Raw genomic sequence first — 19,802 nt, 5'->3', positions numbered from 1 at the left:
CGATGCCGTGCAGAGGCTGCCCAATGCCTTTCATGGCATCGGGACCTGCCTTCTACGGGTGCCGAGGAGATCCAGCCTCAGGCCCGTCTCCTAGGCAACCTGTTAGTGTATGACTCAGTGTCATACACTAACAGGCAATGCATTACAATACAGATGTATTGTAATGCATTGCAGAGGGGATCAGACCCCCAAAAGTGAACATCAGAAATAAAGTAAAGAAAAAAAAAGTTAAAAAAAAGTGTTTTTAATAAAATTTATAAAGTAATACAATTTATAAAGTAAAAAAAGAAAAAAAACGCCCCTTTCCCCTTATTTTATAATAAACAAAACAGAAAAAAAATAACATATTAGGTATCGCCGCATCCGTAAGGACCGGCTCTATAAATATATCACATGATCCACCCTGTCCGATAAATAACCTTATTTCAGTTTCAAAAATGCTATTATTGTGTAAAACTTAAATAAATAAGAAAAAGTATACATATTAGGTATTGCCACGTCCGTAACGATCTGCTCTATAAAAAAAGTCACATGACCTAATCCCTCAGGTAAACGCAGTAAAAATTTATAAATAAAAACTGCACCAAAACAACGAATTTGTGTAATAGTGTAATAATGAATGATCAAAAAATCATATGTACCCAAAAATGGTACCAATAAAAATGTCGCCTCTTCCTGCAAAAAACGAGCCCCTGCACAAGACAATCAGCAAAAAAATAAAAAAAAATAGGGCGTTCAGAAAATGGAGATACAAAAACCAAATTTTTGTTTTAAAAAATGCTTTATTATGTAAAACTGAAACAAACATCATAGAAAGTAGACAGATTTGATATCATTGCGTCCGTAACAACCTGCTCTATAAAAATAGCGCATGATCTACCCTGTCAGATGAATGTTGTTAAAAATAAAAACGGTGCCAAAACATAAATTTTTTGGTTACCTTGTCTCACAAAAAACATATTATAGAGCAATTAAAAATCATATGTACCCCAAAATAGTAGCAATAAAACTGGCGCCTTATCCTGTAGTTTCCAAAATGTGGTCACTTTTTGGAGTTTCTACTGTAGGGGTGCATCAGGGGGGCTTCAAATGGGACATGGCATCTGAAAACCAGTTCAGCTAAATCTGCCTTCCAAAAACCATATGGCGTTCCTTTCCTACTGCGCCCTGCCGTGTGCCCATACAACGGTATACCACCACATGTGGGGGGTTTCTGTAAACTGCAGAATTAGGGTAATAGATATTGAGTTTTGTTTGGCTGTTAACCCTTGATGTGTTACAGAAAAAAAAGGATCAAAATGTAAAATCTGCCAAAAAAGTGAAATTCTGAAATTTCATCTCCATATTTCATTAATTCTTGTGGAACACCTAAAGGGTAAACAAAGTTTCTAAACTCAGTTTTGAATACCGTGAGGGGTGTAATTTCTAAAATGGGGTAATTTTTTGGTGTTTCTTATTATGTAAGCCTCACAAACTGACTTCAGACCTGAACTGGTCCTTAAAAAGTGGGTTTTGGAAATTTTCCGAACAATTTCAAGATTTGCTTCCAAACTTCTAAGCCTTCTAACGTCTCCAAAAAATAAAATGTAATTTTCAAAATGATCCAAACATGAAGTAGACATATTGGGAATGTAAAGTAATAACTATTATATGAGGTATCACTATCTATTATAAAAGTAGAGAAATTGAAATTTGAAAATTTGAGAATTTTTCAAAATATTTTGTAAATTTGGGATTTTTTCACAAATAAAGGTGAAATATATTGACTCAAATTTACGACTATCATGAAGTACAATGTGTCACGAGAAAACAATCTCAGAATGGCGTGGATAAGTAAAAGTGTTCCAAAGCTATTACCACATAAAGTGACACTGGTCAGATTTTAAAAAAATGGGCTGGGCAGAAGAGCGAAAACTGGCCCGGGGTAGAAGGGGTTAAGAAATCAGCCGGCCCGGACTCTGCGCTGATCAGCTAGCCTTTGTTTTCACAGACATATTTAAATCATCTCTCAAAAATACATATAACAATACACATCGGCTACTTAGCTGTGGCGTTGCTGCCATTGCAGGACGCCACTCACAGGTAGGTCCGCCACCATGACTGCAGCTGTACCACTATAGGTCACTACTGGAGAGCTAAGTAGCCTATGTGCATTGTTTTTTAGGTATTTTTTATGTGTATTTTGGATATGACTAATTCCTAACAGCTTTAACATCTACAGCAAGATTTGATTACCCTGTAGATCGGTCCCCTGATGATTTGGCGGATGCCAATAAAACGCGTTGGGACAAGGGACAACTATGCTGCTTTGTACTTGGGACTATTAAGTCACTTTGATCATTTTTTCTATTTCCCCATTCTGTTTCCTTATCCATTCACGAAACTGGGCCGTCACTGTCGCCTAGTGGAGGGACATTAAGGGCAAATCAGAGAGGGAGTATTACTAGAGAGCGTTTTTCAGGGACAGAGTCCCAGTAGCCCTGTCTTTCTAGTGTCTATCCTCCCTCCTTTGTGTTCTACTGTGTTCTGCATTGTGGGCAGTTATAGGTTGCACCTGTTTATGCATATATTGGTGCGTACTTTGCTATTGTTTGTATATTAATATTTTGAGCCTTTTATTTTAACAATATACCATTAAATGCTAAGTTTTAATTGCGGCAAATTTCTTATGTGAAATTGGTTAAATCAGCAATGACGCCAGATACCCAGTGGGGGGCAGGTTATCCTTTTTTTCCCAAGCTTGGGAAGAAATAACAAGGAGCCCATGGGTAAAAAGTGTAATAAAGAAGGTTTTCAGATAGAATTTTCTAACCGCCCCTCCAGAAAGATTAAGAATTACCGACGTTACTGGGCCTTAAAACAAGAAATGTCAATCACAGGAGTCCCAGAATGTGAGGGAACTGAGGGCCATCCTGTTTGCCATCAGGGGTTATCTATCAAAACTCAGGGGCTGATACGTCAAAATATTTTCAGACAATTTCACAGCGGTTGTGTATCTGAACAGACAGGGAGGCACCAGGTCTCCATCTTTGATGTCATTAGCTCAGGAAATTTTTTCGACCATTATCCCTCAGGTTCTGTCCATTTCAGCGGCTCAGGTGAGACTAATCTTGCTAGCACTCATTTGGCCAAGGAGGACTTGGTTCACCTGGTTGAGAAGGATGTCCCTCTCAGATCCCTGGGTTCTACCGTTACTGTTTCAGGGTCCGATTTTTCATCCAGATCTGGACAATTACACTTGACAGCCTGGAATTTGAGAGGGGGATCCTAAGTTACCCGGTTATTTCCACCTTGTTATCTAGTAGAAAGCCGGTCACGTAAAAAATTTATTTACGGGTCTGGTCAACCTTTTCAAAATTTTGTCAAGGTCCTGTTGACCCTTTACTTCCCCCTCCCATGCCTAAAATTTTAGATTTCCTGCAGGAAGGCCTAAACAAGAAATTGAGACTTAATGCTGAGAGTTGCACTTTAAGAGTACTAAGTGCTTTTTTTTATGTGTCTCTGGCCTTACATCCTTGGGTTAAACATTTTTAAGGCTGTAGGTCGTCCCGCTATTGGACCTTTATTTGGTTCTCTCTAGCCTGATAAATCCTCCCTTTGAACATGGGAGGCTTTTACATGAGGTCCTGATTAGGGTTGGGTGATATAAAAAATATTCCCACGATAACGATATTAAGAAATTTATCGTGATAACGATATATATCGCGATAAATGCCCATTTAGAAGAAAAAAACATATGGGACCACAAGGAGACATTATACTGTATGAGGAAACCACAAGGAGACGTTATACTGTATGGGGGCAGCCACAAGGAGACGGTATACTGTATGGGGGCAGCCACAAGGAGACGTTATACTGTATGGGGGGCAGCCACAAGGAGACGTTATACTGTATGGGGGACCACAAGGAGACGTTATACTGTATGGGGGCAGCCACAAGGAGACGTTATACTGTATGGGGGGGCCACAAGGAGACGTTATACTGTATGGGGGGCAGCCACAAGGAGACGTTATACTGTATGGGGGCAGCCACAAGGAGACGTTATACTGTATGGGGGCAGCCACAAGGAGACGTTATACTGTATGGGGGCAGCCACAAGGAGACGTTATACTGTATGGGGGCCACAAGGAGACGTTATTGTCGGGATTCGAACCCGTGACGAGCCACATCCCAGGCGGTAGCCCTGCTTACTAGGCTACCGTCCTCTCTGGACATTCCTCCCTGAAACCTATTAGTTAACCTCAGTCTTGCCAAGCCTTGCTCATCACCCTAGATTCCCCACACCTGGTACTTCCCTATATAAGTCCAGCCCTTTGCACTCCAGTTTGCTGATTATTGAGCTCCTGAGCCTTGATCAAGCGTCTCCTCATCTGCTGCTCTTGCTACTGCTGGAAGTCCACTGCTGACCAGGAATTGCCTACCGACTATTCTTCTGCTTTGTCCCTACCTACTGAACTGCTTCCACCGTTGCCATCCGGATTGTTTGACCACGCTTACTGCCGCCTGCCCTGACCCATCGCCTGCCTACCGACTACGCCTCTGCCAGACTTCCTGCACCTACTACCTGCCTGCGGTCCTTGCCACTGGGCTCCACTCCTACCTCCAGCAAGCGGTCCTCTGACTCAGGTGAGCCTGTAGGACTGTTACACGTTATACTGTATGGGGGCAGCCACAAGGAGACGTTATACTGTATGGGGGCAGCCACAAGGAGACGTTATACTGTATGGGGGCAGCCACAAGGAGACGTTATACTGTATGGGGGCGGCCACAAGGAGACGTTATACTGTATGGGGGCAGCCACAAGGAGACGTTGCACTGTATGGGGGCAGCCACAAGGAGACGTTATACTGTATGGGGGGCAGCCACAAGGAGACGTTGCACTGTATGGGGGCAGCCACAAGGAGACGTTATACTGTATGGGGGCAGCCACAAGGAGACGTTATACTGTATGGGGGGCAGCCACAAGGAGACGTTATACTGTATGGGGGCAGCCACAAGGAGACGTTATACTGTATGGGGGCAGCCACAAGGAGACGTTATACTGTATGGGGGCCACAAGGAGACGTTATTGTCGGGATTCGAACCCGTGACGAGCCACATCCCAGGCGGTAGCCCTGCTTACTAGGCTACCGTCCTCTCTGGACATTCCTCCCTGAAGCCTATTAGTTAACCTCAGTCTTGCCAAGCCTTGCTCATCACCCTAGATTCCCCACACCTGGTACTTCCCTATATAAGTCCAGCCCTTTGCACTCCAGTTTGCTGATTATTGAGCTCCTGAGCCTTGATCAAGCGTCTCCTCATCTGCTGCTCTTGCTACTGCTGGAAGTCCACTGCTGACCAGGAATTGCCTACCGACTATTCTTCTGCTTTGTCCCTACCTACTGAACTGCTTCCACCGTTGCCATCCGGATTGTTTGACCACGCTTACTGCCGCCTGCCCTGACCCATCGCCTGCCTACCGACTACGCCTCTGCCAGACTTCCTGCACCTACTACCTGCCTGCGGTCCTTGCCACTGGGCTCCACTCCTACCTCCAGCCAGCGGTCCTCTGACTCAGGTGAGCCTGTAGGACTGTTACACGTTATACTGTATGGGGGCAGCCACAAGGAGACGTTATACTGTATGGGGGCAGCCACAAGGAGACGTTATACTGTATGGGGGCAGCCACAAGGAGACGTTATACTGTATGGGGGCAGCCACAAGGAGACGTTAATTGTTATACTTGTATATGTCATATTTTTCACCATTTCGGGCGTTTTATATTGTGTGCTATTCCGCATGTGACATAACTGAGGTATTATGGGGCTGTACTATGACATCAATACCAAATAGGTATATGTCCTTTATTTTTTATTTTTCTTACTATTTGTATCTCATGTGTTTTTATGTCGCCCTTGATGGAGCCTTATGTGACCTTGCAACACAACAACCAATCAGAGCGCTGCTTATTTTACCTTCCCTCTGCCACAACCCCAAGAATGATAAAGGAAGCCGCATTGTCTTGATGTGAAGAGATGTTTATCTAGATACTTGGAAGTGACTCAACCTTGGAGAAGGTCCTCTAGGCTGCTTCTTTGCTCTCTGGCCAGGTGGATAGTGAGAGCCATTTGTCTGGCCTACTCCCCTTGGCGGAGAAACCCCCCTTCGGGATCTGGCACTCATTCGACGCGGTTAATATCTACGTCCTGGGCAGAGAAAGCTAATGCCTCTATAGAACACATATGTAGTGCTGCTACATGTAGTGCTCCCAACACCTTTCTCAGACCTTATAGGCTAGACCTGGGTGGCGGGAAAGTCCTGCAAGCAGTAGTCCCACCCTGATTAGGGTCTTCTATTCTGTCTCTCAGGGTGCTGTCATGGGTGTAAGGGACAGTAATCCCTTTTCCATGAGCCCATGACAGCACCCATATTTATTCCCGGTAATAATACAGAATAGAAATAGGCCACTATAAATGGAGGTGTCCTGGTGTACACCCGTATCTTCAAATGTCTAAAATGCACATCTTTAAATCGAACAATATTTGAGAGTTTGATCGACCGCCAGGTAGAATCCAATGTAAGGAATTCACATGCTACTGAGATACTCTGCAAAGTCAAATTCCTAGATTCATCGATATTTACAGAATATACAGGGGGTTAAACGGGCTGAACTGTCCAAGACTTTACCATAGGGCGGTCCATCAAACCTCAAATATTGTGCATTATAAAGATGTGCATTAGGGCCTATTTCTATAACATTTTTTATTCTTTTCTTATTATATTTTACATTTTTGTTGAATAAAGTCCTATATTTTAATTCTCATAGTGGTTCTAAATGGTGAGTGCCTATTATTTAGTGGCAGAGCGAGCCATATAGAGCAGGGCCCCAATCCAACCTCAACAAGCGGGGAGCCACTTGGAGCAGTACATTCTTGTACATAGCTATTCCTACCCTTAGAATTTGGTGATCTTCTTGTACATAAATGAAAAAAAATTAAAAGAAAAAAATCATAATTATATATATATATATATATATACACACATGAGGTCAGACTTCTTGCTATTACCGTATTTTTCACCCTATAAGACGCACCTACACTTATGAGGGTGATCTGTGGATGACACATATATAGCAGTGTCATCCACAGATCCCCATAAAAGTGTCATCCACAGATCCCCCCATAACAATGCCATCCACAGATCCCCCATAACAGTGCCATCCACAGATCCCCCATAACAGTGCCATCCACAGATCCCCCATAACAGTGCCATCCACAGATCCCCCATAACAGTGCCATCCACAGATCCCCCATAACAGTGCCATCCACAGATCCCCCATAACAGTGCCATCCACAGATCCCCCATAACAGTGCCATCCACAGATCCCCCCATAACAGCGCCATCCACAGATCCCCCATAACAGTGCCATCCACAGATCCCGCCATAACAGTGCCATCCACAGATCCCCCATAACAGTGCCATCCACAGATCCCCCATAACAGTGCCATCCACAGATCCCCCATAACAGTGTCATCCACAGATCCCCCCATAACAGTGTCATCCACAGATCCCCCCCATAACAGTGCCATCCACAGATCCCCCATAACAGTGCCATCCACAGATCCCCCATAACAGTGCCATCCACAGATCCCCCATAACAGTGTCATCCACAGATCCCCATAAAAGTGTCATCCACAGATCCCCCCATAACAGTGCCATCCACAGATCCCCCATAACAGTGCCATCCACAGATCCCCCATAACAGTGCCATCCACAGATCCCCCATAACAGTGTCATCCACAGATCCCCCCATAACAGTGCCATCCACAGATCCCCCATAACAGTGCCATCCACAGATCCCCCCAAAACAGTGCCATCCACAGATCCCCCCCCATAACAGTGCCATCCACAGATCCCCCCATAACAGTGCCATCCACAGATCCCCCCATAACAGTGCCATCCACAGATCCCCTCCATAACAGCGCCATCCACAGATCCCCCATAACAGTGTCATCCACCGATCCTTCATAACAGTGTCATCCACAGATCCCCCATAACAGCGCCATCCACAGATCCCCCATAACAGCGCCATCCACAGATCCCCCCCATAACAGTGCCATCCACAGATCCCCCCCATAACAGTGCCATCCACAGATCCCCCCCATAACAGTGCCATCCACAGATCCCCCCCATAACAGTGCCATCCACAGATCCCCCATAACAGTGCCATCCACAGATCCCCCCATAACAGTGCCATCCACAGATCCCCCCCATAACAGTGCCATCCACAGATCCCCCCATAACAGTGCCATCCACAGATCCCCCCCATAACAGTGCCATCCACAGATCCCCCATAACAGTGCCATCCACAGATCCCCCATAACAGTGCCATCCACAGATCCCCCCATAACAGTGCCATCCACAGATCCCCCCATAACAGTGCCATCCACAGATCCCCCCCATAACAGTGCCATCCACAGATCCCCCCATAACAGTGCCATCCACAGATCCCTGATATTAGTGTCATTAACAAACCACCATTAGTTCAAAACCCATCAAAAGCACACCTTTTGGTTAAAAAAAAAAAAAAAATTCTTATTTTTCTACTCAAAAACCTAGGTGCGTCTTATAGGGAGAAAAATACAGTAACTAGTGTGATGTGGAGGGACTCCTCCTTCTCAACTCTCCATAGAAGATCCTGTTTCCTGTCCTGGATGGGAGGAGGTATCTCAGGGTGCTGTCATGGGCTCATGGAAAAGTGGTTACCGGTAACGCTACTTTCACACTTGCGGCAGTGTGATCCGGCGGGCAGTTCCGTCGTCGGAACTGCCCGCCGGATCCGCCGATCTGCCGCTCACTGAAAGCATTTGTGAGACGGATCCGGGTGCAGATCCGTCTCACAAATGCATTGCAAGAATGGATTCCGTCTCTCCGCTTGTCATGCGGACCGACGGATCCGTCTTGTACATTTTTTCACATTTTCACTTATCTGCGCAGGCCAGAGCGACGGATCCGGTATTCTGAATGTCGGATCCGGCGCTAATTCATTCCTATGGGAAAAAATGCCGCATCCGGCGTTCAGGCAAGTCTTCAGTTTTTTTAGCCGGAGAGAAAACTGTAGCATGCTGCGGTTTTCTCTTTTGCCTGATCAGTCAAAACGACTGAACTGAAGACATCCTGATGCAAACTGAACGGATTACTCTCCATTCAGAATGCATGGGGGATAAAACTGATCAGTTATTTTCCGGTATAGAGCCCCTGTGACGGAACTCTATGTCGGAAAAGAACAACGCTAGTGTGAAAGTAGCCTTAGTAATCTTAAATTTCAGACTAGATGGACCATGTTCTCTGCTCCTGCCATCATCATCTATGTGTCTATATAAATGTCAGACTAGATGGTCCATGTGCTCTGCTCCTGCCATCATCTTCTATGTGTCTATATAGATGTCTCAGACTAGATGGTCCATGTGCTCTGCTCCTGCCATCATCTTCTATGTGTCTATATAGATGTCAGACTAGATGATCCATGTGTTCTCCTCCTGACATCATCTTCTATGTGTCTATATAAATGTCAGACTAGATGGACCATGTGTTCTCCTCCTGCCATCATCTTCTATGTGTCTATATAGATGTCAGACTAGATGGACCATGTGTTCTCCTCCTGCCATCATCTTCTATGTGTCTATATAGATGTCAGACTAAATAGTCCATGTGTTCTCCTCCTGCCATCATCGTCTATGTGTCTATATAGATGTCAGACTAGATGGTCCATGTGCTCTCCTCCTGACATCATCATCTATGTGTCTATATAAATGTCAGACTAGATGGTCCATGTGCTCTGCTCCTCCTGACATCATCTTCTATGTGTCTATATAAATGTCAGACTAGATGGTCCATGTGCTCTCCTCCTGACATCATCATCTATGTGTCTATATAGATGTCAGACTAGATGGTCCATGTGTTCTCCTCCTGCCATCATCTTCTATGTGTCTATATAGATGTCAGAATAGATGGTCCATGTGCTCTGCTCCTGCCATCATCTTCTATGTGTCTATATAAATGTCAGACTAGATGGTCCTTGTGCTCTCCTCCTGACATCATCTTCTATGTGTCTATATAAATGTCAGACTAGATGGTCCATGTGCTCTCCTCCTGACATCATCTTCTATGTGTCTATATAGATGTCAGACTAGATGGTCCATGTGTTCTCCTCCTGCCATCATCTTCTATGTGTCTATATAGATGTCAGAATAGATGGTCCATGTGCTCTGCTCCTGCCATCATCTTCTATGTGTCTATATAGATGTCAGACTAGATGGACCATGTGTTCTCCTCCTGACATCATCTTCTATGTGTCTATATAAATGTCAGACTAGATGGTCCATGTGTTCTCCTCCTGACATCATCTTCTATGTGTCTATATAAATGTCAGACTAGATGGTCCATGTGTTCTCCTCCTGACATCATCTTCTATGTGTCTATATAGATGTCAGACTAGATGGACCATGTGTTCTCCTCCTGACATCATCTTCTATGTGTCTATATAAATGTCAGACTAGATGGTCCATGTGTTCTCCTCCTGCCATCATCATCTATGTGTCTATATAAATGTCAGACTAGATGGTCCATGTGTTCTCCTCCTGACATCATCATCTATGTGTCTATATAGATGTCAGACTAGATGGACCATGTGTTCTCCTCCTGCCATCATCTTCTATGTGTCTATATAAATGTCAGACTTTATATAATACACACTATAGATATATACACTGTATAGAATACACACTATAGATATATACACTATATAGAATACACACTATAGATATATACACTGTATAGAACACACACTATAGATATATACACTGTATAGAACACACACTATAGATATATACACTGTATAGAACACACACTATAGATATATACACTGTATAGAATACACACTATAGATATATACACTGTATAGAATACACTATAGATATATACACTGTAGAGAATACACTATAGATATATACACTGTATAGAATACACACTATAGATATATACACTGTATAGAACACACACTATAGATATATACACTGTATAGAATACACACTATAGATATATACACTGTATAGAATACACACTATAGATATATACACTGTATAGAACACACACTATAGATATATACACTGTATAGAACACACACTATAGATATATACACTGTATAGAACACACACTATAGATATATACACTGTATAGAATACACACTATAGATATATACACTGTATAGAACACACACTATAGATATATACACTGTATAGAATACACACTATAGAGATATACACTGTATAGAATACACACTATAGATATATACACTGTATAGAATACACTATAGATATATACACTATATAGAATACACTATAGATATATACACTGTATAGAATACACACTATAGATATATACACTGTATAGAACACACACTATAGATATATACACTGTATAGAATACACACTATAGATATATACACTGTATAGAACACACACTATAGATATATACACTGTATAGAACACACACTATAGATATATACACTGTATAGAACACACTATAGATATATACACTGTATAGAATACACTATAGATATATACACTGTATAGAATACACACTATAGATATATACACTGTATAGAATACACACTATAGATATATACACTGTATAGAATACACACTATAGATATATACACTGTATAGAACACACACTATAGATATATACACTGTATAGAACACACACTATAGATATATACACTGTATAGAATACACTATAGATATATACACTGTATAGAATACACACTATAGATATATACACTGTATAGAATACACACTATAGATATATACACTGTATAGAACACACACTATAGATATATACACTGTATAGAATACACACTATAGATATATACACTGTATAGAATACACACTATAGATATATACACTGTATAGAATACACACTATAGATATATACACTGTATAGAACACACACTATAGATATATACACTGTATAGAATACACTATAGATATATACACTGTAGAGAACACACACTATAGATTTATACACTGTATAGAACACACACTATAGATATATACACTGTATAGAATACACACTATAGATATATACACTGTATAGAATACACACTATAGATATATACACTGTATAGAATACACACTATAGATATATACACTGTATAGAACACACACTATAGATATATACACTGTATAGAATACACTATAGATATATACACTGTAGAGAACACACACTATAGATTTATACACTGTATAGAACACACACTATAGATATATACACTGTATAGAACACACACTATAGATATATACACTGTATAGAACACACACTATAGATATATACACTGTATAGAACACACACTATAGATATATACACTGTATAGAATACACACTATAGATATATACACTGTATAGAACACACACTATAGATATATACACTGTATAGAACACACACTATAGATATATACACTGTATAGAACACACACTATAGATATATACACTGTATAGAATACACTATAGATATATACACTGTATAGAATACACTATAGATATATACACTGTATAGAACACACTATAGATATATACACTGTATAGAATACACACTATAGATATATACACTGTATAGAACACACACTATAGATATATACACTGTATAGAACACACACTATAGATATATACACTGTATAGAATACACACTATAGATATATACACTGTATAGAATACACTATAGATATATACACTGTATAGAATACACACTATAGATATATACACTGTATAGAATACACTATAGATATATACACTGTATAGAATACACTATAGATATATACACTGTATAGAACACACACTATAGATATATACACTGTATAGAATACACACTATAGATATATACACTGTATAGAATACACTATAGATATATACACTGTATAGAATACACTATAGATATATACACTGTATAGAACACACTATAGATATATACACTGTATAGAATACACACTATAGATATATACACTGTATAGAACACACACTATAGATATATACACTGTATAGAACACACACTATAGATATATACACTGTATAGAATACACACTATAGATATATACACTGTATAGAATACACTATAGATATATACACTGTATAGAATACACACTATAGATATATACACTGTATAGAACACACACTATAGATATATACACTGTATAGAACACACACTATAGATATATACACTGTATAGAACACACACTATAGATATATACACTGTATAGAATACACACTATAGATATATACACTGTATAGAATACACTATAGATATATACACTGTATAGAATACACTATAGATATATACACTGTATAGAATACACACTATAGATATATACACTGTATAGAATACACACTATAGATATATACACTGTATAGAATACACACTATAGATATATACACTGTATAGAATACACACTATAGATATATACACTGTATAGAACACACACTATAGATATATACACTGTATAGAATACACTATAGATATATACACTGTATAGAATACACACTATAGATATATACACTGTATAGAATACACACTATAGATATATACACTGTATAGAATACACACTATAGATATATACACTGTATAGAATACACTATAGATATATACACTGTATAGAATACACTATAGATATATACACTGTATAGAATACACACTATAGATATATACACTGTATAGAATACACACTATAGATATATACACTGTATAGAATACACTATAGATATATACACTGTATAGAATACACTATAGATATATACACTGTATAGAATACACACTATAGATATATACACTGTATAGAATACACTATAGATATATACACTGTATAGAATACACACTATAGATATATACACTGTATAGAACACACTATAGATATATACACTGTATAGTACACACTATAGATATATACACTGTATAGTACACACTATAGATATACACTGTATAGAATACACACTATAGATATATACACTGTATAGAACACACACTATAGATATATACACTGTATAGAATACACACTATAGATATATACACTGTATAGAACACACACTATAGATATATACACTGTATAGAACACACACTATAGATATATACACTGTATAGAATACACACTATAGATATATACACTGTATAGAATACACTATAGATATATACACTGTAGAGAATACACTATAGATATATACACTGTATAGAATACACTATAGATATATACACTGTATAGAATACACTATAGATATATACACTGTATAGAATACACACTATAGATATATACACTGTATAGAATACACTATAGATATATACACTGTATAGAATACACTATAGATATATACACTGTATAGAATACACACTATAGATATATACACTGTAGAGAATACACTATAGATATATACACTGTATAGAATACACTATAGATATATACACTGTATAGAATACACTATAGATATATACACTGTATAGAATACACACTATAGATATATACACTGTATAGAATACACTATAGATATATACACTGTATAGAATACACTATAGATATATACACTGTATAGAATACACACTATAGATATATACACTGTATAGAATACACTATAGATATATACACTGTATAGAATACACACTATAGATATATACACTGTATAGAACACACTATAGATATATACACTGTATAGAATACACACTATAGATATATACACTGTATAGTACACACTATAGATATATACACTGTATAGAATACACACTATAGATATATACACTGTATAGAACACACACTATAGATATATACACTGTATAGAATACACACTATAGATATATACACTGTATAGAACACACTATAGATATATACACTGTATAGAATACACTATAGATATATACACTGTATAGAATACACACTATAGATACAGTCATGTGAAAAAATTAGGACACCCTTTGAAAGCATGTGGTTTTTTGTAACATTTTTAATAAATGGTTATTTCATCTCCGTTTCAACAATACAGAGAGATTAAAGTAATCCAACTAAACAAAGAAAACTGAAGAAAAGTCTTTTCAAGATCTTCTGTAAATGTCATTCTACAAAAATGCCTATTCTAACTGAGGAAAAAGATAGGACACCCTCACATGTATTCCCTCTTAAATTGGCTCAGATCTCACACAGGTATATCACACCAGGTGCACATAATTAGTAGATCGTTACTCTGCATGTTGAATGAGGCTTGCCCTATTTAAACCTCAGACATTTAGTTTGGTGTGCTCCTGACTGTTGAAGTGAGAGTGAGCACCATGGTGAGAGCAAAAGAGCTGTCAGAGGACTTCAGAAAAAAGATTGTAGCAGCCTATGAGTCTGGGAAGGGATTTAAAAAGATCTCAAAAGATTTTGAAATCAGCCATTCCACTGTCCGGAAGATAGTCTACAAGTGGAGGGCTTTCAAAACAACTGCCAACATGCCCAGGACTGGTCGCCCCAGCAAGTTCACCCCAAGAGCAGACCGCAAGATGCTAAAAGAGGTATCCAAAAACCCTAAAGTGTCATCTCGAGAACTACAGCAGGCTCTGGCTACTGTTGATGTAGAAGTACATGCCTCTACAATCAGAAAGAGACTGTACAAGTTTAACTTGCATGGGAGGTGTGCAAGGAGGAAACCTTTGCTTTCCAAGAGAAACATCGAGGCCAGACTGACATTTGCCAGCGATAAAGTTGACAAAGACCAGGACTTCTGGAATAATGTTCTTTGGACAGATGAGTCCAAAATTGAATTATTTGGACACAACAGCAGAGGACATGTTTGGCGTAAACCAAACACAGCATTCCAAGAAAAGAACCTCATACCAACTGTGAAGCATGGAGGTGGAAGTGTCATGGTTTGGGGCTGCTTTGCTGCAGCAGGACCTGGTCAGCTCACCATCATAGAATCCACGATGAATTCTACTGTGTATCAGAAGGTGCTTGAAGAACATGTGAGACCATCAGTTAGAAAATTAAAGCTGAAGCGGAACTGGACCATGCAACATGACAATGACCCAAAACATACTAGTAAATCAACCAAAGATTGGCTGAAAAAGAAGAAATGGAGAGTCCTGGAATGGCCAAGTCAAAGTCCAGATTTGAATCCCATTGAGATGCTGTGGGGTGACTTGAAAAGGGCTGTACGTGCAAGAAACCCCTCAAACATCTCACAGCTGAAAAAGTTCTGCATTGAGGAGTGGGGTAAAATTTCCTCAGACCGATGTCGAAGACTGGTAGATGGCTACAAGAACCGTCTCACTGCAGTTATTTCAGCCAAAGGAGGTAACACTCGCTATTAGGGGCAAGGGTGTCCTATCTTTTTCCTCAGTTAGAATAGGCATTTTTGTAGAATGACATTTACAGAAGATCTTGAAAAGACTTTTCTTCAGTTTTCTTTGTTTAGTCGGATTACTTTAATCTCTCTGTATTGTTGAAACGGAGATGAAATAACCATTTATTAAAAATGTTACAAAAAACCACATGCTTTCAAAGGGTGTCCTAATTTTTTCACATGACTGTATATACACTGTATAGAACACACTATAGATATATACACTGTATAGAATACACACTATAGATATATACACTGTATAGAACACACTATAGATATATACACTGTATAGAATACACACTATAGATATATACACTGTATAGAATACACACTATAGATATATACACTGTATAGAATACACACTATAGATATATACACTGTATAGAATACACTATAGATATATACACTGTATAGAATACACACTATAGATATATACACTGTATAGAATACACTATAGATATATACACTGTATAGAACACACACTATAGATATATACACTGTATAGAACACACTATAGATATATACACTGTATAGAATACACTATAGATATATACACTGTATAGAATACACACTATAGATATATACACTGTATAGAACACACACTATAGATATATACACTATATAGAATACACTATAGATATATACACTGTATAGAACACACACTATAGATATATACACTGTATAGAATACACACTATAGATATATACACTGTATAGAATACACTATAGATATATACACTGTATAGAACACACACTATAGATATATACACTGTATAGAATACACTATAGATATATACACTGTATAGAACACACACTATAGATATATACACTGTATAGAATACACTATAGATATATACACTGTATAGAACACACACTATAGATATATACACTGTATAGAACACACACTATAGATATATACACTGTATAGAATACACTATAGATATATACACTGTATAGAACACACACTATAGATATATACACTGTATAGAATACACTATAGATATATACACTGTATAGAATACACACTATAGATATATACACTGTATAGAATATACTATAGATATATACACTGTATAGAATACACACTATAGATATATACACTGTATAGAATACACTATAGATATATACACTGTATAGAATACACACTATAGATATATACACTGTATAGAATACACACTATAGATATATACACTGTATAGAATACACTATAGATATATACACTGTATAGAACACACACTATAGATATATACACTGTATAGAATACACTATAGATATATACACTGTATAGAATACACACTATAGATATATACACTGTATAGAACACACTATAGATATATACACTGTATAGAATACACACTATAGATATATACACTGTATAGAATACACACTATAGATATATACTGTATAGAATACACACTATAGATATATACACTGTATAGTACACACTATAGATATATACACTGTATAGAATACACACTATAGATATATACACTGTATAGAATACACTATAGATATATACACTGTATAGAATACACACTATAGATATATACACTGTATAGAATACACACTATAGATATATACACTGTATAGAATACACACTATAGATATATACACTGTATAGAATACACTATAGATATATACACTGTATAGAATACACTATAGATATATACACTGTATAGAACACACACTATAGATATATACACTGTATAGAACACACACTATAGATATATACACTGTATAGAATACACTATAGATATATACACTGTATAGAACACACACTATAGATATATACACTGTATAGAATACACTATAGATATATACACTGTATAGAATACACACTATAGATATATACACTGTATAGAATACACTATAGATATATACACTGTATAGAACACACACTATAGATATATACACTGTATAGAATACACTATAGATATATACACTGTATAGAACACACTATAGATATATACACTGTATAGAATACACACTATAGATATATACACTGTATAGAATACACACTATAGATATATACACTGTATAGAATACACACTATAGATATATACACTGTATAGAATACACTATAGATATATACACTGTATAGAATAAACACTATAGATATATACACTGTATAGAACACACACTATAGATATATACACTGTATAGAATACACTATAGATATATACACTGTATAGAATACACTATAGATATATACACTGTATAGAATACACTATAGATATATACACTGTATAGAATACACACTATAGATATATACACTGTATAGAATACACTATAGATATATACACTGTATAGAACACACACTATAGATATATACACTGTATAGAATACACTATAGATATATACACTGTATAGAACACACACTATAGATATATACACTGTATAGAATACACTATAGATATATACACTGTATAGAATACACACTATAGATATATACACTGTATAGAACACACTATAGATATATACACTGTATAGAACACACACTATAGATATATACACTGTATAGAACACACACTATAGATATATACACTGTATAGAACACACACTATAGATATATACACTGTATAGAATACACTATAGATATATACACTGTATAGAATACACTATAGATATATACACTGTATAGAATACACACTATAGATATATACACTGTATAGAATACACACTATAGATATATACACTGTATAGAATACACTATAGATATATACACTGTATAGAATACACACTATAGATATATACACTGTATAGAATACACACTATAGATATATACACTGTATAGAATACACACTATAGATATATACACTGTATAGAATACACACTATAGATATATACACTGTATAGAATACACACTATAGATATATACACTGTATAGAACACACACTATAGATATATACACTGTATAGAACACACACTATAGATATATACACTGTATAGAACACACACTATAGATATATACACTGTATAAAACACACACTATAGATATATACACTGTATAGAATACACACTATAGATATATACACTGTATAGAATACACTATAGATATATACACTGTATAGAACACACACTATAGATATATACACTGTATAGAACACACACTATAGATATATACACTGTATAACATTAATGCTTCTCACCAGAAACTTCTGTCTGCAGATACATCTAAGAATCTCAAGGACCTTTGGTGATGTCATAGTCATGTGATCAGTCACGTGTCAGGGGGCGGTCCTCTGTCTGCAGTCAGTGGTCTCTCCTCTATTGAGCCGGGTAGAAGGTGTAGTGCCCTGGAGCAGGGAGTACTTTGACATTTGGACATTTGCCTATTTCCCCTATGCAAAGTTAAATCTTAGTTACATAGTTAATATGGTTGAAAAAAGACAGACGCCCATCAAGTTCAACC

At 37.7% G+C, this 19,802-nt stretch overlaps 1 protein-coding gene across 1 annotated transcript in view; it reads right to left on the bottom strand.

The window, feature by feature from the left end:
* Window positions 1–19,576, bottom strand: part of LOC120984154 (gastrula zinc finger protein XlCGF53.1-like) — a 47,348-nt gene extending 27,772 nt beyond the window's left edge. The window contains exon 1 of the mRNA XM_040413300.1: window positions 19,540–19,576. Coding sequence (XP_040269234.1) covers window positions 19,540–19,564 — 25 coding nt within the window. The 5' untranslated portion in view covers window positions 19,565–19,576. The remainder of the gene's footprint in view (window positions 1–19,539) is intronic.
* Between the last annotated feature and the right edge of the window lie 226 nt (window positions 19,577–19,802).

Source organism: Bufo bufo, unplaced genomic scaffold, assembly GCF_905171765.1.
Source record: "Bufo bufo unplaced genomic scaffold, aBufBuf1.1, whole genome shotgun sequence".
NCBI lineage: Eukaryota > Metazoa > Chordata > Amphibia > Anura > Bufonidae > Bufo > Bufo bufo.
The sequence above is the reverse complement of the archived record's forward strand: the minus strand, read 5'-3'. Positions and strand labels throughout refer to the sequence as shown.